This window comes from Molothrus aeneus, chromosome Z (genome assembly GCF_037042795.1).
Source record: "Molothrus aeneus isolate 106 chromosome Z, BPBGC_Maene_1.0, whole genome shotgun sequence".
NCBI classification, from domain to species: domain Eukaryota; kingdom Metazoa; phylum Chordata; class Aves; order Passeriformes; family Icteridae; genus Molothrus; species Molothrus aeneus.
Window position 1 is genome coordinate 7,019,334 of NC_089680.1, and position 22,018 is coordinate 7,041,351.

At 44.7% G+C, this 22,018-nt stretch overlaps 1 protein-coding gene across 1 annotated transcript; it reads right to left on the reverse strand.

Moving 5' to 3' along the window:
* Nucleotides 1-1,517: 1,517 nt before the first annotated feature.
* Nucleotides 1,518-15,602, reverse strand: LOC136568948 (aquaporin-3-like). The gene is made up of 6 exons (XM_066569183.1): nt 15,448-15,602; nt 6,516-6,642; nt 6,212-6,349; nt 4,768-4,886; nt 3,814-4,031; nt 1,518-3,088 (listed from the first exon to the last, which is right to left on the reverse strand). The coding sequence occupies exons 1-6, from the start codon at nt 15,553-15,555 to the stop codon at nt 2,914-2,916; spliced, it is 885 nt and encodes a 294-aa protein (XP_066425280.1). The 5' UTR covers nt 15,556-15,602; the 3' UTR covers nt 1,518-2,913.
* Nucleotides 15,603-22,018: the final 6,416 nt, after the last annotated feature.

The following is a 22,018-nucleotide window of genomic DNA, read 5'->3' on the forward strand; positions in this document are numbered from 1 at the left end:
AACTGAAAACAAGCAGAACCACAACTTGCAGCAGTTTAAGGGTGTTTGCTGCCAGGGAAAACACCTTTCCTTCCCCACAGTTTAATAATACTTGTGGAGTTCCTGAAATCTGGTGTATCAAGGTGTGCTGTGCACTGCCCTCCTTACATGGCTAGCAAAGACAGAATAATGTCTCCTATGGACCAGACCCTTCTGGGGGCTGTGTTCTCCATAGCTCCCCATCCACTGAGGGCAGGCAATGCCTGCCCCTTTTCTCATGTTGATAGATCTATTCAGCAGTGCTTGGTGCTTCTCCAACAGCAAAGCCAAAGCTTAAAACAGTGGTTAAAACAGAAAATTTAACCTGAAACTGATATGATATTTTATTGCCATTTTAATAAAGGCAATAATGCATCATTGATGCATGAGTAAGGCAGGGACATAGTAAAAGTTGATTACTACATGCCAGGCAAAAGCAAGAGGAATCTGGTAAGTAATGTAACAACAACAACAAAAACTACAAAGGGAAAAAACCAAACAGACCAGAACCCACACTACGCCTTGAATCAAAATCTTAAGATCTGCAGCCACAACTTTCATGAATTGATTAAGATAGTTGAAGATACAAAGTGGTGGAAGAGTAGAGAAAGAGACAGTCCTGAAGGGAAATGAGAATTGAATTCTGCAGCTATGTTAGTTGATCACACCAATATACACAGCTGCTACATAGAGTTTGAGGGATAAATTTCCATGTTAGAAATGAAAAAAACAACGTGCTGTCCACACATAGAGTAAATCAAACAAACCTGGGAAATTTCTTTCCAAAAGCCATCTGATTCCTAGCTGGTGAATTGTCGGAAACCACATTCATCCAGACCTCACTGAATTCTTCAGTATGGCATCATGTGGGAAGTGAGGAGTTATTTTAAGGCAGCACAATTAATACAGGAAAAATACAGCAGTACACACACCAGCCAAAGAGCAACAAGAATTTTATTTATAGGTAAGTTGCTTGTCTAATTCTGTGAGCATTGTGTTCAGGTCTGTTGTACTTTTCCTTGCCTGGCACAGATACAGAAAAAGAAAGCTGATTTGTGTAATATGCTAGATGGGGCTGGACAGTAGATGAAGGCAGAGTAGGATTCTGCATTCAGAGCTATGTTACATGAAAGAAGAGTAAGGGAATTTAAATTGTACAAAGGGTGAGGGACAAATACTTACCCAGTGTTTTTTTGCCTTAAGAATAAGATGCCTGACAGCAGGACAATCCCACCCCCAGCCCATACCTTGGTTGCTATACTGAGCACAGCTACACAGCTACTCCATCTTCTCCACATGCCTCAAAATCACACCCCAAAAGGAAAAGGCATAAAACACAAGTGGAGCATGTAGCTGTACTGCCTGAAAGGGTTAATTCCCCTTTGCTCAGGCTGAAGAGGAAAAGGGTTTGAGGAAGCTATTGCTATAGATGACTTCCTTTTCATGGTGAAGTTTGCTGACAGCTACTTAAAAATACAACCAACACTAGCATTTTTCAATGTGGGTATTGACATTTTATTTTTTTAAAAAGGAAAAAAAAAAGAATACATCCTTTTAGTGACTGTAAATGTGTACAAAGATACATTTTTTAATTAATTCACACATTAAAGAAATAGGCTTTGAACAAGTTTCTCTAATGCATGGGACTTACAAATTCTTTCACAACCAATAATGCTTTTTTTCAAATACTTTGTAATAATATGGCGTTGGGAGAGCCAGAGATCCCCTGAGATGCCAGTACTGCTAGTACAGGAGGTGCCTGACCTCAGTCCCTCAGCCATGAGTACCAGGGATATCCCAGTTATTCTGCAAGGTAGAAAAGGAGGTGCTCTACAAACCCCAATTCCATAATCCAAGACCATCCCAGCAAAACCCAAAAATATCTCAAAGCTGACAGAGAATCGGCAGTTCCTGTACATCTCTATATGAACTCATCCCAACCTTGGTATTTACTAACAGCTTTAAGGAGTATATTTATATATAAATCTACTAAAACAACAAAAATAAACCCCCAACAACACCACTGTAAAATTTACGTCAACACACGCAACTTAAGCAACACTGTGTTTCCACTGGATCTTGGCTATTAGCTGCTTGCAGTTTATATACAAAGCTGATTAATTAGAAAAGCTGCTTCTGGGAGCCAAGCTTTCTGCCAGATTAGCCCTGGTTAGACTAAGGATTTCCTATATGTGATCTTCTATGAGATGGCAATACTAAAATTTTTTATTGTAACACCAGGATGTGCTTGTTTGTAAACATTTTGTTTTACTATTAAATGAAAATCCAATGCATTCTTACACTCTGCACTGACATTATGGATCAGTATCTAGGAATCATAAGAGATATGAAAGTCTGGCTAATAAAAATCCTCTAGACTAGTTAATTCCTGGTGTCAAGGTACTGATTTTAGAGCAACATCAAGCAGAATTTGATCCACAGAATCACAGGCAAATTTCCTCCAGGATGCAGGAGGTTCCAATCCATGCCAGCAAAACAATTTATGTTTTGCATGATCCCCATTCTACAGATTGGAATGCAGGTTTGAAGAGAAGCAGTTTGCCAAGGCCACAGGCAATGTCAGCAACATAGCTCAAAAGAGCTTCAAATTCCTGAACACCCAATTTGTGTTGGACAACAATGCCCACTTCTCTCCTGACTCCTACAGTCCTCAATCCCCTCTAATAGGAAAAGATTACATGATACTGCATTTGGAGGAAGGCTCACAGGGAAATGTCAAAAGCAAATATGTCAGGGATATACAAAAAACAAAAAAAAAATTACTAAACAGGTGAAAAACTCTTCCTGTTGTTCTTGAAGCTCTTCTTAACTTCTCCTTTTTGCCAGCTGCAGTCCTGAGTAATGAGTACCTGCCAGATCTGGGTGGCAGCTTCCTCAGACCCTCTCCTTGTGCTTCACGTTAGCCAGCTTGACTGTTTCCTGCTCGGAGGCAGGGGGAGAAGGCTCGTCGTGACATCCGATCGTCAGCTGATAGACAATCACTCCCGCAACTGCCCCAAGGAAAGGAGCCACAACTGGAACCCACCACCAGTGGGACGGCTTACCAACCCTGGAAAACAAAAAGAAAGTGCACAAGGTAAGAAGTGCAGCCTAGGCATTAGGATATTTGCACCTGGATCTGGAGCCATGCAGGACCTGACCCTCTGCAGCCATCACCACCCACTTGCACAGGACAGCAGCACCTGTACGCCTGCAGAGCTTCCAAGGCAAACGTTGCCACACACACACAAACAAACACTTTTAAGTCCCAGTGACAAGCAATTCAGAACAACTACTTTCAGGACTTCCAAGACTGTCTCTCCACCAGGAAAGGAGAGAAGCATTTGTTGTGCCTACACTAGGCACCTTCGGTTCCCTCCCACTGTTTGCAGGAAAGCAACCCTTGATAACATGGCTCTCTTAATTGTCTCCAAAAATAACAAACACTTCTCATTTTCTACCATTCAAAAATCATGATGTGCTCAGGTTCAAGGTGCAAATGAAATTCTCAGATTTCCTCTGAGATTTCCTCTTTGATAGCAATGCCACTTGCTCCTAGATATCCTCTTTGATAGCAATGCCATTTGCTCTCACCACTGGAAGCTGCCCAGCTTCCACGATTTCTTAAGAAGCCGAAAAGCAGTGTCTTTTAGCATCATTTAGACAATCCAAAGATACCTTGCCAAGACTCTTTATAGTGCTGCCAAGACTCTTTATAGTGCCAGAGCTACCATCTATTTGGATTCATAATTTATTTCTCCTTCATGCTCAAGGTTTTTGTTGTCAAGCACTTACCGGAACACTTCCATGCCCCAGCCAGCAATGGCTGTGAAGAGACGAGGCCCAAAGTCCCTGGCAGGGTTGACAGCATAGCCAGAGTTGAAGCCCATGGAGGTTCCAATAACGAGGACAACAAAACCAACTGTGAAGGCCTCCAGCCCAGTGGGGACGGGGTTGTTGTAGGGATCAACAATCGCCAAGACACAAACAATCAGGGAGGCAGTGCCAATGAACTGGAGAGAGATGGGGAAGGGAAACAAGAATTTAATCCAGATTAGACTTCTAACCAAGTTATTTAACTCCTATGGGATGTAATTCTCTTAAAAGGAAGAGGTGCACCAAGTCATCCATGACACCATCAGACCACAGCAGCCATAGGAATAAAAGAGTGGAGCGTGCACCTCTCTTGAGATTATGGCAACCCAGAACCTCAATCAAACCTTTCTCCCTACCCCCAGAAGTGTTATGGATAGCTGTTTAGACTATATCTAGAAAAGCTGGAAACATCTTCCTAAACTTCCTTCCCACGTGCCCTGGCTGGGTAGAAGCTGTCCCTTTTGTGGTTGCTGGCAAGTTTAGAAGACAGTCACATTCAACAGCAACCCCCACCCCATACCCAGCTGACCTCTGGATTGTGCCACAAGCGCAGTACCAGAGTGAGAGTGAGGAAGACCTATCATTCCTCACACTATGGCTCTTCAGGGACTATGACAAATTGCATTCTTTTCTCTGGTGTCCTGACCAGTGTTGTAACACTTGTTAATGCCTTGGCACAAGCTTTCTGGCTGTAAGGTCCTTTCTGGCCCTGGTCTTCCTATGGGCTAGTGAGATACCTGTGTCAACTCAAAAAAAACCTTTCTGGATATCTTATCTTTGAATTGCAATTCATTTTCTAACTAAAGGTGAGGCCCAGACCCACCTAAAAGATTTCTCTTCAAATGCACTTTCATCCTCCCAGCACCCTCTCACCTGGTCAAAGAAGCCATTCACAACATTCAGATGCTCTGATGGGTAGGTGGCAAAAATACCAGCAGTGGCATTCTGTCCTGTAACAGTGAGCCGGTTACTGTCAAAAGCCCAGATAGCATCTAGAGGTAGGGAAGGAGAAAAAAAAAATCATTTGCTGTAGAGCAAACACTTATTTGGAAAACTAATGGCATCATCCACCACAGCATTTTAACCAGTCAGGCTCAGAGGCAGCTGGCATTAGTCCCTGTTCCTAACAATTATTTGATAGGCATCAAGAAAGAGAGTCAAGAAGCAAACACTAAGGTGACTCCAACTCTCTCCCAAAGGTAACCAAACACCTGTGGTATCAGTCTTGGTGTGAAAACATGACATAGTGATATGGATCAGCAAACAGAATTTGGGCTTTTTTTTCACTTTTCTAAGTTACAACTCCCAAGGCTGTCTTTAGGGCCACCAGTGCCTTGCCTACCACTGTGTAGAAGCTGGTTAACTAACTTAGGGCAGTCTATCTTTCCTTCATGGTGAGTGGAAACAAAACCAGATGCCTCTGAATGAAACCAGAGCTTTTCCATGGGTTAGGTAGCTAAAATGAGGTTAAATCCCTTCTGAAGAGGAGACCTCAACCCATGAACTGAAAAAGTAATTGGTGTTGAACTGTTGCCCTGATGTTTAATGAGAGGAAGGTAGGTCTCCTTGCTTCTTCCTAAAGTGAAAAGTAGTTCCAACCAGTGCTGGGCTGGGAGCTTCCTCCTCCAGCTGGAAATAATAGTGACCCAGGTGCTCCACTCAGCTACAGGGAACATCACTCCTCTTGCCAGAAACAATTGGGAGGCAAAGTCTCATTCCAAATGTCACACTTGATATTAGAGGTACAGCAAGGCCCAGCATAAAAATTCAGTTCTTGCCCACTGAAGATCTCCCTATGATGATGAAAAGCACACAGGAGAAATAGAGGCATGAGGAACTGGATTTGTAAGGTGCTTTCCAAGGTATGGAATCACTCTGATAAAAGCAGCAAAATCTGCTAGAAGTCACATTATCTGGAAGCTAAGACAAGACAACACATTTGACGTCACAGTGAAGACTTCATTTTTTAAGCCAAGAATGAGAAAATGCTTCTGGAACAGTGAACAGATGTAAAACCTTCATGATTGCTAGTGGTCTTCTACTTTTCTGAAGACCAGTAGATACAAAAGAGCCCTTCCAGAGGTCCAGTGTTCATTACTCAAGGGCAAAGTCTTGCACTTTGACAATGCTGGTTGGCCTTCAGATTGCTTTGAGGAGGCTTGAACCCATCATCATGGGAATGGGAAAGCAATTCCACAAACACAGTAAGGAGGTTTCTTGGAATACTGCACTGCAAGTTTTCTTGCACAGAAGAACTGCAGTGAGTCACAAACACAGTAGTCTCACCTCAAAAAAGACACAGGGCTTCCACACTTACCATAGTACAGCCCAAAGACAATGCCAGCTCCAAGGAAAGACCCCAGGGTTTGTGCAAGGGCATAAATTGGTAGCTTGATCCAGGGCTCCCGGGCCAGTAAGCACATGGCAAAAGTGACAGCCGGGTTCAGGTGTCCACCTGCAGAGAGGTTGGTGGTCAGTGTACTTTAATGGGCAGAATGTAGGTCCAAGAGTTGTACCAAGGGGCGCTAGCTTCCATACCAGTGCCACACAGGAAAAGTAGGCCTACATAACAACTGATACAAGTGAAACTTGTGGAGTTGCCCACGTGGAGCCAGACATACCTGAAACCTGTCCTGCGATCAAAATGCCGAGTGTCACAGCGAAGCCGAAGGCCAGGTTGACAGTCAGAAAACCTCCATGGGTCCCTCTGCTGAGAATGATCTGTGCAACAGAGCCACACCCAAAGAGCTAGGAGGAGAAAAAGAGATTGAAATTACCCTCTCTCTTTCACATCAGGGTCAGCTGCTGACCAATGCCTGCAATTTCTCTCCTTACACCTTCATGGGACTTCACAGTCCACTCACGACTCAAAGCCTTCACAGCTTCTATCTTTGGTCAAAGTATCTATGCATTATCTCTAGAGATGGGAGGGAAGAAAAAAGGACACAGAAAATCTATCTCCTGGCAGGATGGACTGAAAACAGGGCTAAAATTAAAAGCAAGATGTATGTACAGGAGTCTGTAATTCTTTGTCCAAACATCTAATTTTAAGATGCCAGATGAGAAGGATGAGCCAGATATCATCCTGGTCTGAGATATTCACAGTACAACTATGCTGATGAGGGATCTGAGTACCATTGTGTTAAAAAGACTAATAATTGTTTGACACAGTAGCACATAGATTGGTAGGGAACAATTCTGTTAATGCCTGGAAATACAGTTGTGACTGAAGAAGGCCACATTCAGCCTGACATTCATGGAGTTCTCTTTCCAGATTCCATCAAGAAAAGTGCATTTCAAGAAAGTCCACCAGCACAGCCAGTCTTGGCCTTCTGTCCAAGATCAGGGGTGCAGCAAACCAAACACTCTGGCAGACAAAATCTGTTTATTTTGGATGATAAAACTGTTTCCTAGTAGCTAAGGAAGGTCTTACTTAAAGATGTTCATTCCAACTGGATAATCCTTCTCTTCCCAACTGCACCTAAAAGCCCTCATTCCTATGCTCACCCTTAACAACTCAAACCAGTTTCTCTTGGCAATTCAGTTCATCAGTCATCCAGCTGCAGGCTTTCTGTCTTGGCAAGTCTTTCCACTATGCAACATGTAATTTAAAGAGCTCTAAACCTGATCATCTGTATGCTTGTATCTCCCACTGGCTCCACCTGAACTGACCCTTGGTGTATTATCATTGGAATTACCATGTTGGCAGGTACTGAGAGGATCCTTAAACTAGGACAGAGATTACAGCCTGCTCATGAGATGCTCAAATCTAGGGATCAAAGCTTGAGTTATTTCTTCTGACCACATACCCACAACTACGCCCCCACAAAGACTTTCTACTTCCGTAACTCCATCATCCCAGAATTACTCAACTGCCACAGGTGGTATCAACTCCTACAGGATAAGCCACCAAACAGGCACCGAGGTGGCCAGCTTTGCTGTTGTCTATTCTTCAGCCAACACTGGACATGCCCATTGAGCAACACACGCTCCAAATCAGAGGCAAAGACAAAACACACACGTAACTCATCCCCTCTCATACCCTTGACAACTGAGGAATTGCTAACAAAGCAAAAGGTGCACTCAGCTTGCTTGGAAAGGAGCAGCCAGGTAGGCTGCAGGCTGATTCATGAGGTGGACACTCTGTAAATAGGTGCCTCTTGACAAGGAACCAGGTGCCCAAACACAAGGGCCTTGTGTAAAAAGAATAAAGGAACCTGTTGAACTCGTTGGTGAGGGAGGGATAGCCAGCACTGCTCTCTACTGGGTGCAGTCAGAACAGCCCCTACACTGGGAAACCAGATGGGAAACCATGGCAGAGGAGGCTCCAAGACAAAGGCAGAAAAGATTTGGTTTTTGGCAGCAAACAGAAACAGCTATGCCCAAACCACCAAGGGAAGCACAGCTCCAACTGAGCAAATAAATACAGGCTAATGACCAGGGTGAATCCTGTTTCTCCCTTTCCCCAAACAAGCCCCACCAAGCTTTGGAGAGATTTCAGAGAGTACGTGGCCATGGTGTTTGCCTCTCAAAGGCCACACAGCACATTAGTCTGACCAGGCAGGGGACAGAGTTTGGAGGAGTTTACCCCCAGTGATCCCTGGTGATGAAGGTATTTGTGTTATTCACTCTGTAAGAGCTGGCAGTTCTGCAGGTGGTTGGTGTATGGTTATACACATACCTTTTGGCTGCAGAAACCACGGAGTAAAATTTTCCCACCTCCACCTCCCTGATCACCCGCAAAGGTCTTCCCTTGAGCTGGAGGAATGCCAGGTCTGCCATTTCTCAAGAGGTTATCTCAGGAGTCATTCCCCATCCTCCTCTCCTCCATCCTACACCTGGCAGTAGCTCTCCAGCTTTTCCTCAGAAGGGAGTCTATGGGCCATGCAAAAACACCCCGCAGCCACTCCACAGGACCATTACAACTGTTTATCAGATGAGCCATGAGCACTATTTGGCTTAATTCAGCAAAACAGTAGAAAAATTAACCCTCAGCAGATAAAAGGAGGGCAGTGATACTTAGGGACAGGTTTGAACTTTGATATACGTGTGTTCAATTCCATTCTGCACCAGTGGAGTCCACTAAACACAAAAACACAGTGTCATGCATGACATCCCTCCATGGCATTTGACTTTAGGGAACCAGTTTAAGTCATGCTCACCCAGACTTTTGTGGCAAGTATACCTTGACACTACAGAGTTTTCTTGTGATAGTAGCTAATACAATTTTTAATCACACCACTTTCACTTCTGCTCTTTGCTAGTTTTCCTTCCAACTCCTTTTCTCAGGTCAGATGAGACCAGAGAACCCCAGCTTTCATTTTATAGGTTTTGTTAGTCCACTGCTCACAGAGAGCTGTTCAGGAGCATCCAGCTTGGGTTGAAAGCCAAGGACGGTCAAATAAAACTAATTCAACATTCTTCCCAGTCTTTTTAGTTCATGCAATGTATTTAAGAGTTCTTAGGCAATATTGTATCGCTGTAGTCAGGGGCAGTGGTGCACACCTAAGGGGAGATCACACCCCATTCTTTTGATTTTAATAACCTGCCTCCCACAGCATTTTGTTTTGTGGTTTTGTTTTTCATTTGCATTTGTTTGGGTTTTGTTTTGCTTTTTCATTTGTTTGGCTTTGGTTTTGTTGGGGGGGGGGGTGTATTTTGGCTCCTTTTTTATATAAAAAAAACACTTCTGGAAGAATATCCAGTCAACAGAAACCCAGGTTAGCACCTCCCATGACAGTAGGTGCAGCAGCCAACTGTTATACACCCACGATACTAGCCAAGTTCAAAAGTGGTTTTAAAATGCTAATAAAATACTTGCAATAAAGCATCACTCTGATGTGTTAAACCTGCTCTCCAAGGAATTGAAGTCAATGCAGCCATTAACCAGGTTAATGGAAGCCTGCTCCCTAATTTCATCTTACTGACTCTAGCAAATCTAACAGGGAGACTTCTTACTGCTCATGGGGTGATTCAGCTTCTTGCACTGTGAAAAAGGGTTAAATCCTTGTTCTGCAGGAATGGGCTCAGGAGTGGCAGGGCAGCCAGACTCCAGAGGGGAAAAGAACACCCCTGTACAAAGAAGGCACCAGCCAGAAGCAGCAGCAAATAATAGGAAAAGGTAGCACATTGCAGGGGATACCTCACACTCGGGAAACCTTGAGCTCCCTGTGTCCAGGGCATGTTTGGAGACTGAGCAGCTGGCTTTGTCCCTCAAGATAAAAACACCCTGTCTCAATCACTCAAGATAAAAACACCCCATCTCAATGTCTGAACACATGGGAGCCCAGTAGACAGTAAGGGCTGGTAGGAAAGAACCATGGAGGTTAAAAAGGTTGCAATAGCTCATGAAGAAACAAGGCTACCAAAGGCAGCCTATTTAGGCAGACCTTGTGGGAAATTGCTTCATATGTGAGCCTTCATACATGGTGCTCAGAACTCCTCTGCACAAGAGCCAGGTTTCTTTCCTTTCTTGTCTCCTCCTTTCTTTGCCAGCACTTTTTTACACCTTAATGTGCAACACAAAAGGCCTGAGTGCATTTGCTCTTCGACTTCAGACAGGTCTCTAAATGTAGGTGGGAAAGCTTTGCTGGCTTCGACCAGGAGGAGTGCAATTACCTGAATTACAGCTCTTCTGCCAGCAAATAAACCAGGGATTAGGCAAGAAGCCTGCTGTAAATCTACCCTAATCACCCTGGTGGATGGGAAAGACTGGTCAGCCCTTGATGTACTCTTGTTAATGAGGAAGATGCCAGAAGATGCAGTCAGACCATGAATCTGCTTTGAAGGAGGAGACCCAGAGATACTGACAGATGATTTTAAGTTTTGGACACACAGAGTGTACCACTCTTCATAGGGAGAGGGCAGGGAGCAGGAGCAGCATGCAGAGATCTTGAACTCCACAGCTCACCTGGCAGGATAGCCTCCATCAGAAAAAAAGACAAGGCAAGGAGCACTATGCTTTAAGCTTTTCCTCAAAGCATCTCTCAAACAACCAGGCTGGTCATCATTCTCAATTTGCAAAGCAAGGACAAACCTTGGACCCCAGAGCCCAGTTTTCTGTCCAGCACAGCTGGAGGCAGCCTGTACAGAAGCAGCCCTGCAGGAAGGGCAGCAGCAGATGGTCTGTTATGTTACAGCTCTTTGTGCACCACCCACTGAACCAGAGCCAAGGCAGGGCTGCAGGGCTGGAGAGATGAGAGACTCTAAGCAAAACTGCGCCCCACGTACATCACATGCTATAAAAAAAAACATTGCACAAAGCTGGAGACATGGGCCTCCCTCAGCTCAAGAAACCTGAGCAACCTTCAGCAGAGGAGTTGGGCATTGGGGAGGAAATTCACTGGTTTAGGTTGTTCACATATGCACAGAAGGCAAAACACTTGTTCTGATGTCCCCTACAAGAGGTTTCAGCCACTAGAAAGATCAGTGCATCTGGAGGGGGCTTGGTTGGGCACAAGGTTGGGCACTCCTGGGGAAAAACTGCTTTCCCACCAAGGGAAAGTCTTGGTGCCTGAACTGTTCTGTCTGTAGGAAGGAGAAATGTCCTGCTCCTGGAGTGAGACAGCAAAAAGGGACAGTTTTGGACAGTTAGTGAAGAGCTTCAACCCCTTCTGGTGGAAGGGTTGAGGGAAAGCAGCAGCACTGCCACTTCCCATGTCCCCATACCCAGCAGCAAAGGACCCACCAGGTCCTTCCTTTGCAAGGAAGAATCAGCAGCACTCCACAGGCTTACAGCAAGGATTTCCGCTCCCTTTTACAGCCTAGCAAAGCATTAACCAAGGAAAGAACTTTAAAATTTTTTTTTTTTAAAAAAATTACATTTTCCAAATGTGACAAGCTGGGTTTAAGCAAACCACCCCAAATCAAACAGCAACTGTGGGAACTACTGTGCTGTCCCAGACAGTTGTGGGATGAGCAGCAACTTTAAGTTGCCAGCACCTAAGTGGGGCTCCCCTTGCTGTGGTCATCTCACAAGGTGAAGCTCCCCTTGCTTTAGTCATCCAAACCACTTTGCCATTTTTGTTTTCTGTGGTCTACAGCACTGTCATACCCCAAAAAGCTACCCCTAGCCACAAAGTCAAGGCAGCACCAACTGAAAAGCAATATAGGAGTTGTTTTGTTCTTTCCTTGTGCCTCTACAGCAGTGATTCTCAGGGAGTCCCACTCGGAAATCAGTCATAATCAGCACATTACTTCTCCTGCAAATGTAAAAGACAAACAGAGCCAGCTTTGGTATTTACAGCTAGCAGAGCAAGGCAAACAGACCGAGCTTTAAGAGAGGCACGGAGACCCACCATGGAAATCTGGCTTTAGTGGGTTGCTACAGTAATAACACAAACAGCAAGGGACTGGGAAAATGCCTTTGGCGTTTGTAGTGCTTAACGATTGCCAGCAAGCGGTGCTTCCAACACAGGTATAAAGCTCAAGCTTAAAGTGCTACTCAGAAAGTGAATTTTGAAGAGGGGAAATGCCAATTTAAGTATCAAAGGAGAAGTATGTAGAATCAGGATTACTATTTTTGCAACAATAGAGACACCACCCACAAATTAAATAAAAGTTATGCAAGGTGCTCTGCACAGCAAAAGTGGCTTGCAAGTAGACAGCAACTCGCCTTGGTATTCCTCAGGGCTTGGCTGCCTTAGCTGGATTATTTTTCTTATCTAAAAAAAAAAGAGGCATTATTCTAACAGTCCTTTCCAGCTCAAACCACTCTATGATTCTACCTTCACCATCTCTTTAAAAAAATGAGAAAATAAAATCAAGCATGAGGTTCATTCTTGCAGGTAGCAAGACTGTTGAGATCTTCAATCTAGCTTTTGTCAGAAGAGTTTAAAAGAGCTGCAGTCATTATGCAAGTGGAAGGGAGGAGGGAAGAAGCTGAAGCAGTGCCAATATCCACAGAGGGACAAGTTTTACATTACACAGTGAAATTTAAAGTAAGCTGCAAACTTTAAACCATCTCCCTCCCTTGGGGCCCAGGAAGTTGATTTCAGTGTGAACAACATCTAACCTTAAATCCATCCCTGATAATATTCTGTTCAAACATATTTGTGTTCAGTCAACTCCATCTCCCATGAAGAAAATTTTCATGGATTCAGGTCTTTCTTCAGGCATTTTACTGTGAAGCCCAAACCAGATATTTACTGGGGTACAATGCATCTAAATGCACACACACAGCTCAACCTGCTAGCAGGATGGGCAGCAGGGACTTCTACAAGGTACAAAATGACAATTTCTGTCCTGGGAGAAAATCCAATTCAAACAATTGTCCAGGCCAACTGAAAGGGGAAGGAATTCACCTTCAAGACCCTTTCTATTTCATGTAGGTGATATAATAAAAAGATGAAAAGGAATCAGAGTGGTAATAAAGAAAAAACTGCAAGTTTCTCTTCACGGGAATAGACTGAGACAGTACGAAGTTGGAAAGGGATTGACTGGCTTGGATATTGCAAGCTTACAGTCCTGGGACCTATTTTCCTCTGGTGTAGCCTGTTTTGGACTTCTGACCATGTAAGAGCATTCACTGAGTTTGGGACTTTCCCTTTTCTCCCACACGCCCACCCCACCTTCTCCCACATGGTCACAGAAAGCCCACAGCGCACTGTTCACTGCAGAGCTGCAGCAGGAGATCCTAAGTGAGTTTGCAAGTCCTACAAGACAGAGTTATGGAGTTGAGTGTGCCTCTAAAACCAGTTCAGGAACTCCTGAACACGGTGAAGGCTCAGCCTGTAAACTTAGACACACACACACACTGAAACAGAGCAGGTTTGATGCTCCTGAGGACAAGGTATGTGCTGCCCACTTCTGCCAATGCAGTGTCCAGCATGGCTGGTAGGTGCCCATTGCCACTGCCATTTTGGAGGCTTCTAATGATTTTGGACCAAACCCTCACTTATGCTCTGAGCAGATCCCAATTCCTCTCTGCCTGGAGAGGCAAGGCGTAAGGAAATGTAGTCACTGTTGTGCCAACTGTTATAGTCAGAGGATGGACTAATGGGGTTTGGATCATGAGACCTTCTGAAAGCTCAGATCCAGATGGCTAAAGGCTTCTCTTGTTTCTCAGCAATATTAGCTTTGCTATCAGGAGGCATTAGTCCACTACGAGACTTACCTTGTTTCAATCCTGAGACTAACAGCAGCAACATCAGTGATTAATAGACAGCAATCTTCTAACTGTTAATCACTTTCCTATCGCCTTCTACCCACCTTAATTCCAAACAACCCTTCCTGGAAAAATCAACAGGACTTGTTTGCAAATCACCAAAGCTGGGTCGCTCTGACAATAAAGCCATTGCATCATACAAAGCTGCTCTCTTTTAAGAGTGGGAACATTTTACACAGTCTCAGCAGAGTCCCCTAAGCTGCCATAGAAGATTCCGAAATCCTCTCTACATCATCAAAAAAAAGAAAAAAATCTTATTTATGAAAGCATATAATTGTGTCAGTCTTTTTGTGTTGTTCCCCAGATGCTTCATCAAGTCTTCCTCTGCCTTTAACTCTTCCAACCCTTAGATTTCTCTCCAGACAGTCCAGCCACCAGTTACAAAGAGGTGTAAACTCACAGTCACTCCACTGAAACTTTCAGGATTGCTCTGGATTTACATCACCTCAGAGGAACCTGTACCTGCAAATTTTCACTGTGCAAACTCCAACTCATTTCTGCTTCAGTGTATATGCATCAAACCTTTGGCCAACTGGGCAGTCCTGCATTTTCAGATGCAGATGCTCTAAGCCAGATATCCCTGCCACCGTTTTTCCACACCAGTATTTACTCCACACGGCTCACACACAACTCACCTAGCTGTTCATATCTGCCTTTAACTTTAAAGCAAATTGCAGCCATTCAAAACATTTGCAACCTCAGGCATTAGACACACATTTATCCTGTTTGATCCCTTATTTTCCACCCCTTTGGAAACTGAGCACTAGAACAGGCAGAAGAGTTTTATCTCCATTGGCCACTGACTGATAGCAAGCACCAGGTCCCAGCTGGCTGTCAGCAGGAGCTGCCATGGTATCGTGCAGCCCCACTGACAAGCCCCTGGGGAATCAGCGGCTGACAGCAAAAGGACACTGCAACAGCTTAAATTCTGGCTACTTCTTCATGGTGGGATGCATGGGGAAAGTTAAGTGAAAAGAAAAAAAAAATGTCTTTCACTTCCTCGGTGATAACACTTGCAGTGTTTCAGAGCCAAGAAAATATCCTAAGGCGGACAGAAAGGAAGTTTTGCATGATCTCTAGCAAAACACTTGCTGCTTACACAGAGCTGTTTTGTTCCCTGCACTTCACAGATATACAGAAGCTTCCACACACCCAACAAGCTCTTCAGAGCCCACATTTTGCAAGAAACCCCAACATCCACCCTTAAGCAATATGCATGATTTTTTTCCCTGCACACAGGGGCTGTCCTCCAGACCCCTTGCAGCAGGTTGCACCAGAGCTGGGCTCATTCCCAATGCAAACCCCGGCAGCAACGCAGCACCTTCACCAGGACAATTTCCCCCAATCCCACAGGTTAGAGAGCATCCCACACTACAGCCCCCACTCACCACCAGGATCAGTGTCCCCAAGCACTCAGCCAGTGCTTGCCGCACTAATTTGTTTCTGATCCTCAGGTGCTCCTCAATGGTAGCAAGAATGTCCTTTTGCCTCCCCATCGCAGTAGAGGTGCTTCTCAAGTGGTGTCAGGGGAACAGCAGCAGCTGACAAAGCCTCAGCAAAGTTTCTTCTCCAGCACAGATGCCTTTGCTTATAAATAAGTTCATCGAAGCCTGACACACCTCCTGGGTAACCACACCCCTTCCTTCCACCCTCTCTTCAAACCCAACTTTTTTTTCCTGCTTTTCAGCACAAGACAGCGTGGGTGTTTTTTTTCATTTTCCTTATTGCTTGCATAGGTGAGTAAAATATTCAGGAGCTTCATAAGAAGAAGGAATTAAATGTGTCCTGGTGAAGCCACTGCTGTTTTCATCACCAGCTAAAATGCAGGACCATATCTGCCCTTCTCCAGCTTCACTTAAATGCATAGACTGAGCAGTCCCTTACCCATTTGTGTGAGTGTGGTACACTGCATTCAGATTTCCTTCCCTCCCAAGCTCTTGCAGGCGGGTAAAGTGATGTGTGCTCCTGTGCTGATTCAGAGGCTGCAGGTGCTTTGACAGAAAAATTGGGAGGCAGAAGGGTTTGAACTCCTGTAGCTACGTCTGAGGCTCTCCTGAGCTCCAGCACTTACCCATCTGAAGCTGGTACTGTGAACAAGACCAAGCCTCTTTCCATGGAAATCTACATTTGGGTCCAAATTCTTTTGTGTCCTAACAAAGTTATCTCACCCTTCCAGAGCTTTGGGAGAGCCTTTGCAGCCCAGTCCCTCTGAAAGCTGTCAAGAAAAGACATGAGGCTCCCAGTACAGAGCCAATTCCCATCACAGAACCACAGACTTACCAAGCCACACAGGAAACAGCCCTTGCTGCCTTTTCACTGTCAGTAACATCCTGTATCACTCTAGGATTATTCCACAAGATGGCCTGGATGAAAGCAGTCCCAGCCTGTACCATCTGAGGTGAGGACTGCTAACAGGACATGTGCAGTTCGTGGCATCTGGTTTTTGTTAAGTGAGTAGTAAAAATTCCCTGGGCTCCTTGACTCACCAGGCCTTGATGCAGAGCTGCAGGGCTGAATTTGCAGGACTGAAAGGGACCTCTTTCCTTGATTTGTTCCCCCGCCTTCTCTGCAAAGCCACAGATGCCCAGCTTTTCCTCTTCTCCCTATTTAACCATCAACTTTCCTGTGGAAAAATCAGAGCTTTTTAGCACAGTGGTGAATGGGCCTTTATTTTGTACAGAAACAGCAGCCAACACGAGAAGCCGTCAGGAATGTGGCTAAGAAAGCAATAATATGTGAGGAATCAAATACAGGGAAACACTCAAGTCCAAACATAATTACAGGGGCAGGAAACTTTCCTCGTTATTTTGTGCTCAAGCCCAGTCTGGGACTACCAGCATCAATGGGGTCCTCTGAACCACAGTGAGTGCTCCACCAGCCCCATGCTTGCTTACTGCAGCTGGGATTTGCAAATGAGGGCTCAAGACACCCATTTTCAGCTTTCTCTCCATATCTCTCCCCTCATCATCTTGCAGTGCATCACCAGAGCTGCGGAGGCTCATCAATTCCTCCTGCACTCCCCTCTCCTTTATATTCTGCCCTGTCCTTTTACCCTGATGCTTTATCAAAGCAATCACAGCCAGAAATTAAGCTGTGTGTTGGGTTTTTTTACCCTTTTGGCACTCCCCAAGCTAAAATACATGGCCACCACTGTGTAGACACTGTGTTCTGTGGTGTGGTTTTATTTAGGCTAGTTCCCATTCCTTCCCTGGTGGTGAGGACAGGGCCATCAGACCAGAGAGAGAAAGGTGAGGAGCAAAAAGCATGGGAGGTTGCAATGGTCTCCAAGCAGGTAGGCATATTTCTTCTGTCTCCAGCATTTGTGGCCCTCTGTTACAAGTTGAGGATACAGACATTTCCTCACAAATAGGGGAGGGAGGGGAGATGTCGAGGTTCCAAGGTCTATGGTATGTCTTGGTTTTGGCTGGAGTAATTAATTTCCTTCTCACTAGCGACTTGGATTCAGTTGAGAATAATGCTGATAACACACTGATGTTCCAGCTGTTGCTCAGCAGCGTTTACCCTAGCTCAAGCACTGCTCAGTTTCCCAGGCTCTGCCAGGGAGCACAAGAAACCAGGAAGGGGCATGGCCAGGAGAGCTGACCCAAACTGCCCAGAGGGATATTCCATGCCATAGAACACCATGCCCAGTGCACAAACTGGGGGGAATTGGCTGATCACTGCTGGGAAACGGGCTGGGCATCTCTCAGTGAGTGGTGAGCAATGATGCTGTTTATCACATGCCTTTCTTGGGTTTTATTGTCTATCTTTCTCTTCTTCATTGTCATTGTTATAACTAGTAGCAGTGTATTTTATTTTGTTTCAATTATTAAACCATTCTTATCCCAGCCCACAAGTATTACATTCTTTTGCCATTGCCTTTCCCACCGGGGGTGGGCAGGGGGCAGTGCATGGTACTTTGTCTCTGGGGTTTTTTTGATCATGACATGGTAAAAGATGGTGATAAGACCAGCATCAAAGCTGGTGCTTGGAGAAGTCTAGACACAGGCAAGCCTGAGGAGCTGGGGTGGGGTGGGTGCTCCGACACCAGCTCTGTGCCTGACTCACTGCCTGACCCCAAGCAAATCCTTCACCTTTCCACACCCCAGCTTTTCCGTCAGTAAATTGGAGAGTGATATCAGATTCCCTTCTCGGGGCGTTGTGAAGGTGAATCACTGCAGCCCAAGATCCAGTAACTTAAAATGAGCAATAGGGAGTTATGCAATTGCTTTCCCAACAGGCAGTGGTGTTATTATCTAGGAAGGAGCTTGGGGAAAGGACAATGATGCAACGCTAGAAGAAGCGGGACATCTTTTCAGAAGCAATAACTAATCAAACTGTGGGCAAGGCCTGAAAGGCCACACTGCTGGAGCTTCTCTGTGCCAATACAGGAACGGCTGTGCTACACCAATCTGCTGGACTTAGGGGCACGTAATCTAAACAGAAATCATTTAAAGATATTCTTGAGCAGCAATAGATTTCCAAGAAAGCCTCTCTCCTACAATAACTGGTGGTCAGGGTACTTGTATTCATCCTAGTGGTTAGAATAAATCCACAGGATGGTAGAAATAAACAAGGTAGAATGTAGCAGTTAAGAATAATGAGACAAGACCTCAGGGCTGCTTAGCTCTCCTAGAGTTGGGTGGACATGGAAAGGCATCCATGCCTTTAGGATTGCCTTGCATGGACATCCAAAGAACCTCTTTCATAGCACAAAGCCTTAAAGAAGGGAAATTTCCAAAACTCTGTCACAAAAAACTCATGGTGGTTGACTTGACTTCCTGGTGGTTTTGCCAGAGCTATTGAAGTGCAAGCAGGGGATTTCTCTTGTCAATCACAGCATGATTAAAATATCAGGTATTAAGGTACCTAGAATTAACTACTCTGTCAATCTGTACAGTATCAAAAATCAAGGCAGTGTAACACTCCAGTTTATAGAATCTGCTCATTGCCCAGAGGAAACTCCAAGAGAAGAGAAAACTCAACTCATCAGGGAAGTCAGAGACAACATTGCTACATTGTGCTCCTGCCATAAATCTCAAACTTTTCTTCCAGTGTCTTCTGGGACCAAGAAATACAGCTGTTCCTTGGAATTATCCAGGATTTGAACCTATGCCTTTTGATCCTGTCCAACAGAGCACTTCTCTGTGACGTTTGTCACTTTCTTATTCCCTTCCTTTCTCTCCAGCAGAACCATGCAACGTGCCACAAGAAACTCCCTGTGTGCTCTGGCTGTTATTTCTAGACAAGATCCAAAACTAACACCCAGGTTCCAAGTGTGCTGTTTGTGTTGCAGCCTTGCTGCTTGGCTCCATCCCTCATCACTACATGCCAGGGGAAAGATACAGGTGAAATTATGAAGGAAGAACCAATTCCTGGCTGCTCCCATTCAGCTGTTTTCCTACTGGCTATACTGGGACAAAATAAATTCAGGATCATAAACTTCTTGGCTTCTGCAGAATCCTGAATCACCCCCCAGCAATGTAATTTTTCCTATTAAAATCCAAGTTTAACAAAGTAACAAGACTTTTTCTTAAGTAAGTGAATGGATAAACCCGGGCTGGTGGGTTCCACAGCTTGTCCAAGCCAAATTTATTCACTCATCCCAGGATGGATGGTGCAATCCAATAGGGAGAAAAGCGTGAATCACTCAAATCTGTGATGAGTCACTCATTGCAGTGATGGCAGGGTCACCTGGTGCAAAAGCCGTTATGCCAAGAGAGGTCACTGTGTCAAGGCATGGCAGGATTCAGCCTTGTGAAATCTCCCTTTGGAAGACACCTCCAGCCATCTCCTTCCCATGATCTACTTGACAGAGCAGTATGGTGACATGTTCATTGGATTTCATTAAAAATAAAAATTATAGCTTGCCTAGCAAGGCAAGGTAGGAAGTGGGTGGGTAGGAAGTTTATAAGCTTTCTAAACCATTCTAGCTAGAGGGTAAAGCACAGAGATTTCAACATCCTGCCTTGAATCTCCAGATTTGCAGAGGCAGGTGTTTGTTTCATGTCTGGGTCTGCTTTGCCCTCCAAACTGAGTTAGAAAAATGAAGAAATTCCTCCAGCTAAGAGTGATAACTCACACAGCTGAGTATTGCTTATGACATCTGGTTTTGGAGAAACTTAAGATGAAACTGCAATCCTAACTTAGGTTCCTGGGACATTAAAGAGTGGCCTGGAACCCAGCAAACTGGATTTGGACTTGAATTACTATATAGTAATAGGAATAATATTTTAAATTTCATCAAAATAGCTCTTCATGAAGCCCACTGATTGGGACCAAGTGAAGGAAAGGTTGCCCTGAGTCTGTGCCTAATGTAATTCAGAAGTATCTCATAGGGATGGATCCCCCAGAGCTATATTGGGCATGGACCTACAACCTGTGCTCCTGGAGGTTCCTTGTCATGTCTAGTTTCCTCCTCAGCCCAAAGCTTGTCCTAATTTACAGGAATAAACAATGTATATCACATATCATTCCTGTAGAGACACCATTTTCCACTCTCAGCGGTTCCATGCCAGAATAACTACTCCACACTGGAAAAGCATCAATTGCTCCAGAAGAAAGCTTTTTTAATAACACATCTGAAGGGAAAGCTGTTACAAACAGCTCTCCTGAAATAGGGTTTTGGCAGGGGCTTCTTTCATAAACTGCTCTGTGTAGACAGCTGTTCTTCTGAGAGCTGCAGAGCCAGTCCTGCCTTGGAGACACTGCTGCTGTTGTGCACCACAGCAGGAAAGTTCAAAGAGTGTGAAAGCAGAAGACACAGAAATGGTGTGAAGCTCCACCAGCCTGAAGTGTGAGTCAGGAGCAATGACAAGAACTTTCCCTACCAGGTGAGGACATGTCCCAGAATGGAAAGTGTGCCTGCTCTCCAACCTAACCACAGCTAGAGGTGTTCCTCAGCACAGAAATAATCACCTTAAGAGTAAAAGAACTCACCTAGATGTAATTTTAGATGTGTATTTCATGAGATCACTTTAGGAGTGTCTCTTTGTTGGGCTACAAAGGAAGACTAAAGCAATTATCCCAGTTGGAGACAGCTCATGTAACTGGCATAACCCACCCAGTCTCTAAGGGGTTGCAGACCTGCAAGATGCAAAGACGTTTTTACCACAGGTGAGGTGAGGTATTTGCAAAAGGAGCAGGGAAACTGTAAAACTGTCCCACAGTTCGCAGCAGGGTCTCTCTCTGCAATACCACTTAAATTCCAGATCACCTTTGCTCAAGAAAGGTGAATTAAAAGCGTAAAAGGTGCAAAGGAATGTCAGAACAACAAACACTTGAATGGAGTCTCACCAGTCCAGTGTGGGCCAAAAGTGCTCAAATAAGATAATGCAGTGAACCCAAGACCAAGCTGGGACATAATGCTGTCAGTAGGTACATTAGGAAGAAAAATAAGTGTTTGTGTTGGCACAAGTGCCACTAGGGATGAACCAGCTGTTGACAATATTAATCGCAGCCATAGGAGCATGGATATTCAGTATTTTCCAGTTCAAATAACATGTTTTTTCTTCCCAGGAGATGCAAAGGCAGAAAGTATCAGAGGGTTAAATTTGAAAGGAGGTGTGACGTCCCTCTTTTTCCCTGGTTTCTGTACCCTGACCTAATTCTGTACCCCCAAATCTCACTTGCAGGAAGATTTCCTTCTAACTTTTACCCTCAGAGAAGGGATCTGGGCTTCTGAACTGTAAAAGCACTTTGGAGCAAACTCTATGCCCTGCCTCTTGTGTCTTCAGGGCTGTTGGAGGACTGTAACTACCAGTTCACCTGGATGCTCCCTAAATCCACCTCTGCAAAAGCAAAGTGAGCTTGCCTACACTTGCAGAGTCTGCTGTCCTCTTTGGGACATTCATTCCTCCAGCTGATTTTAAATCAGCCTGAATCCTGGGGAAATTTCCATACTGACCTATTTTTTTTTCCCGTGGGTAGTTTAAGTATTAAACATCATCCTTTAGCAAA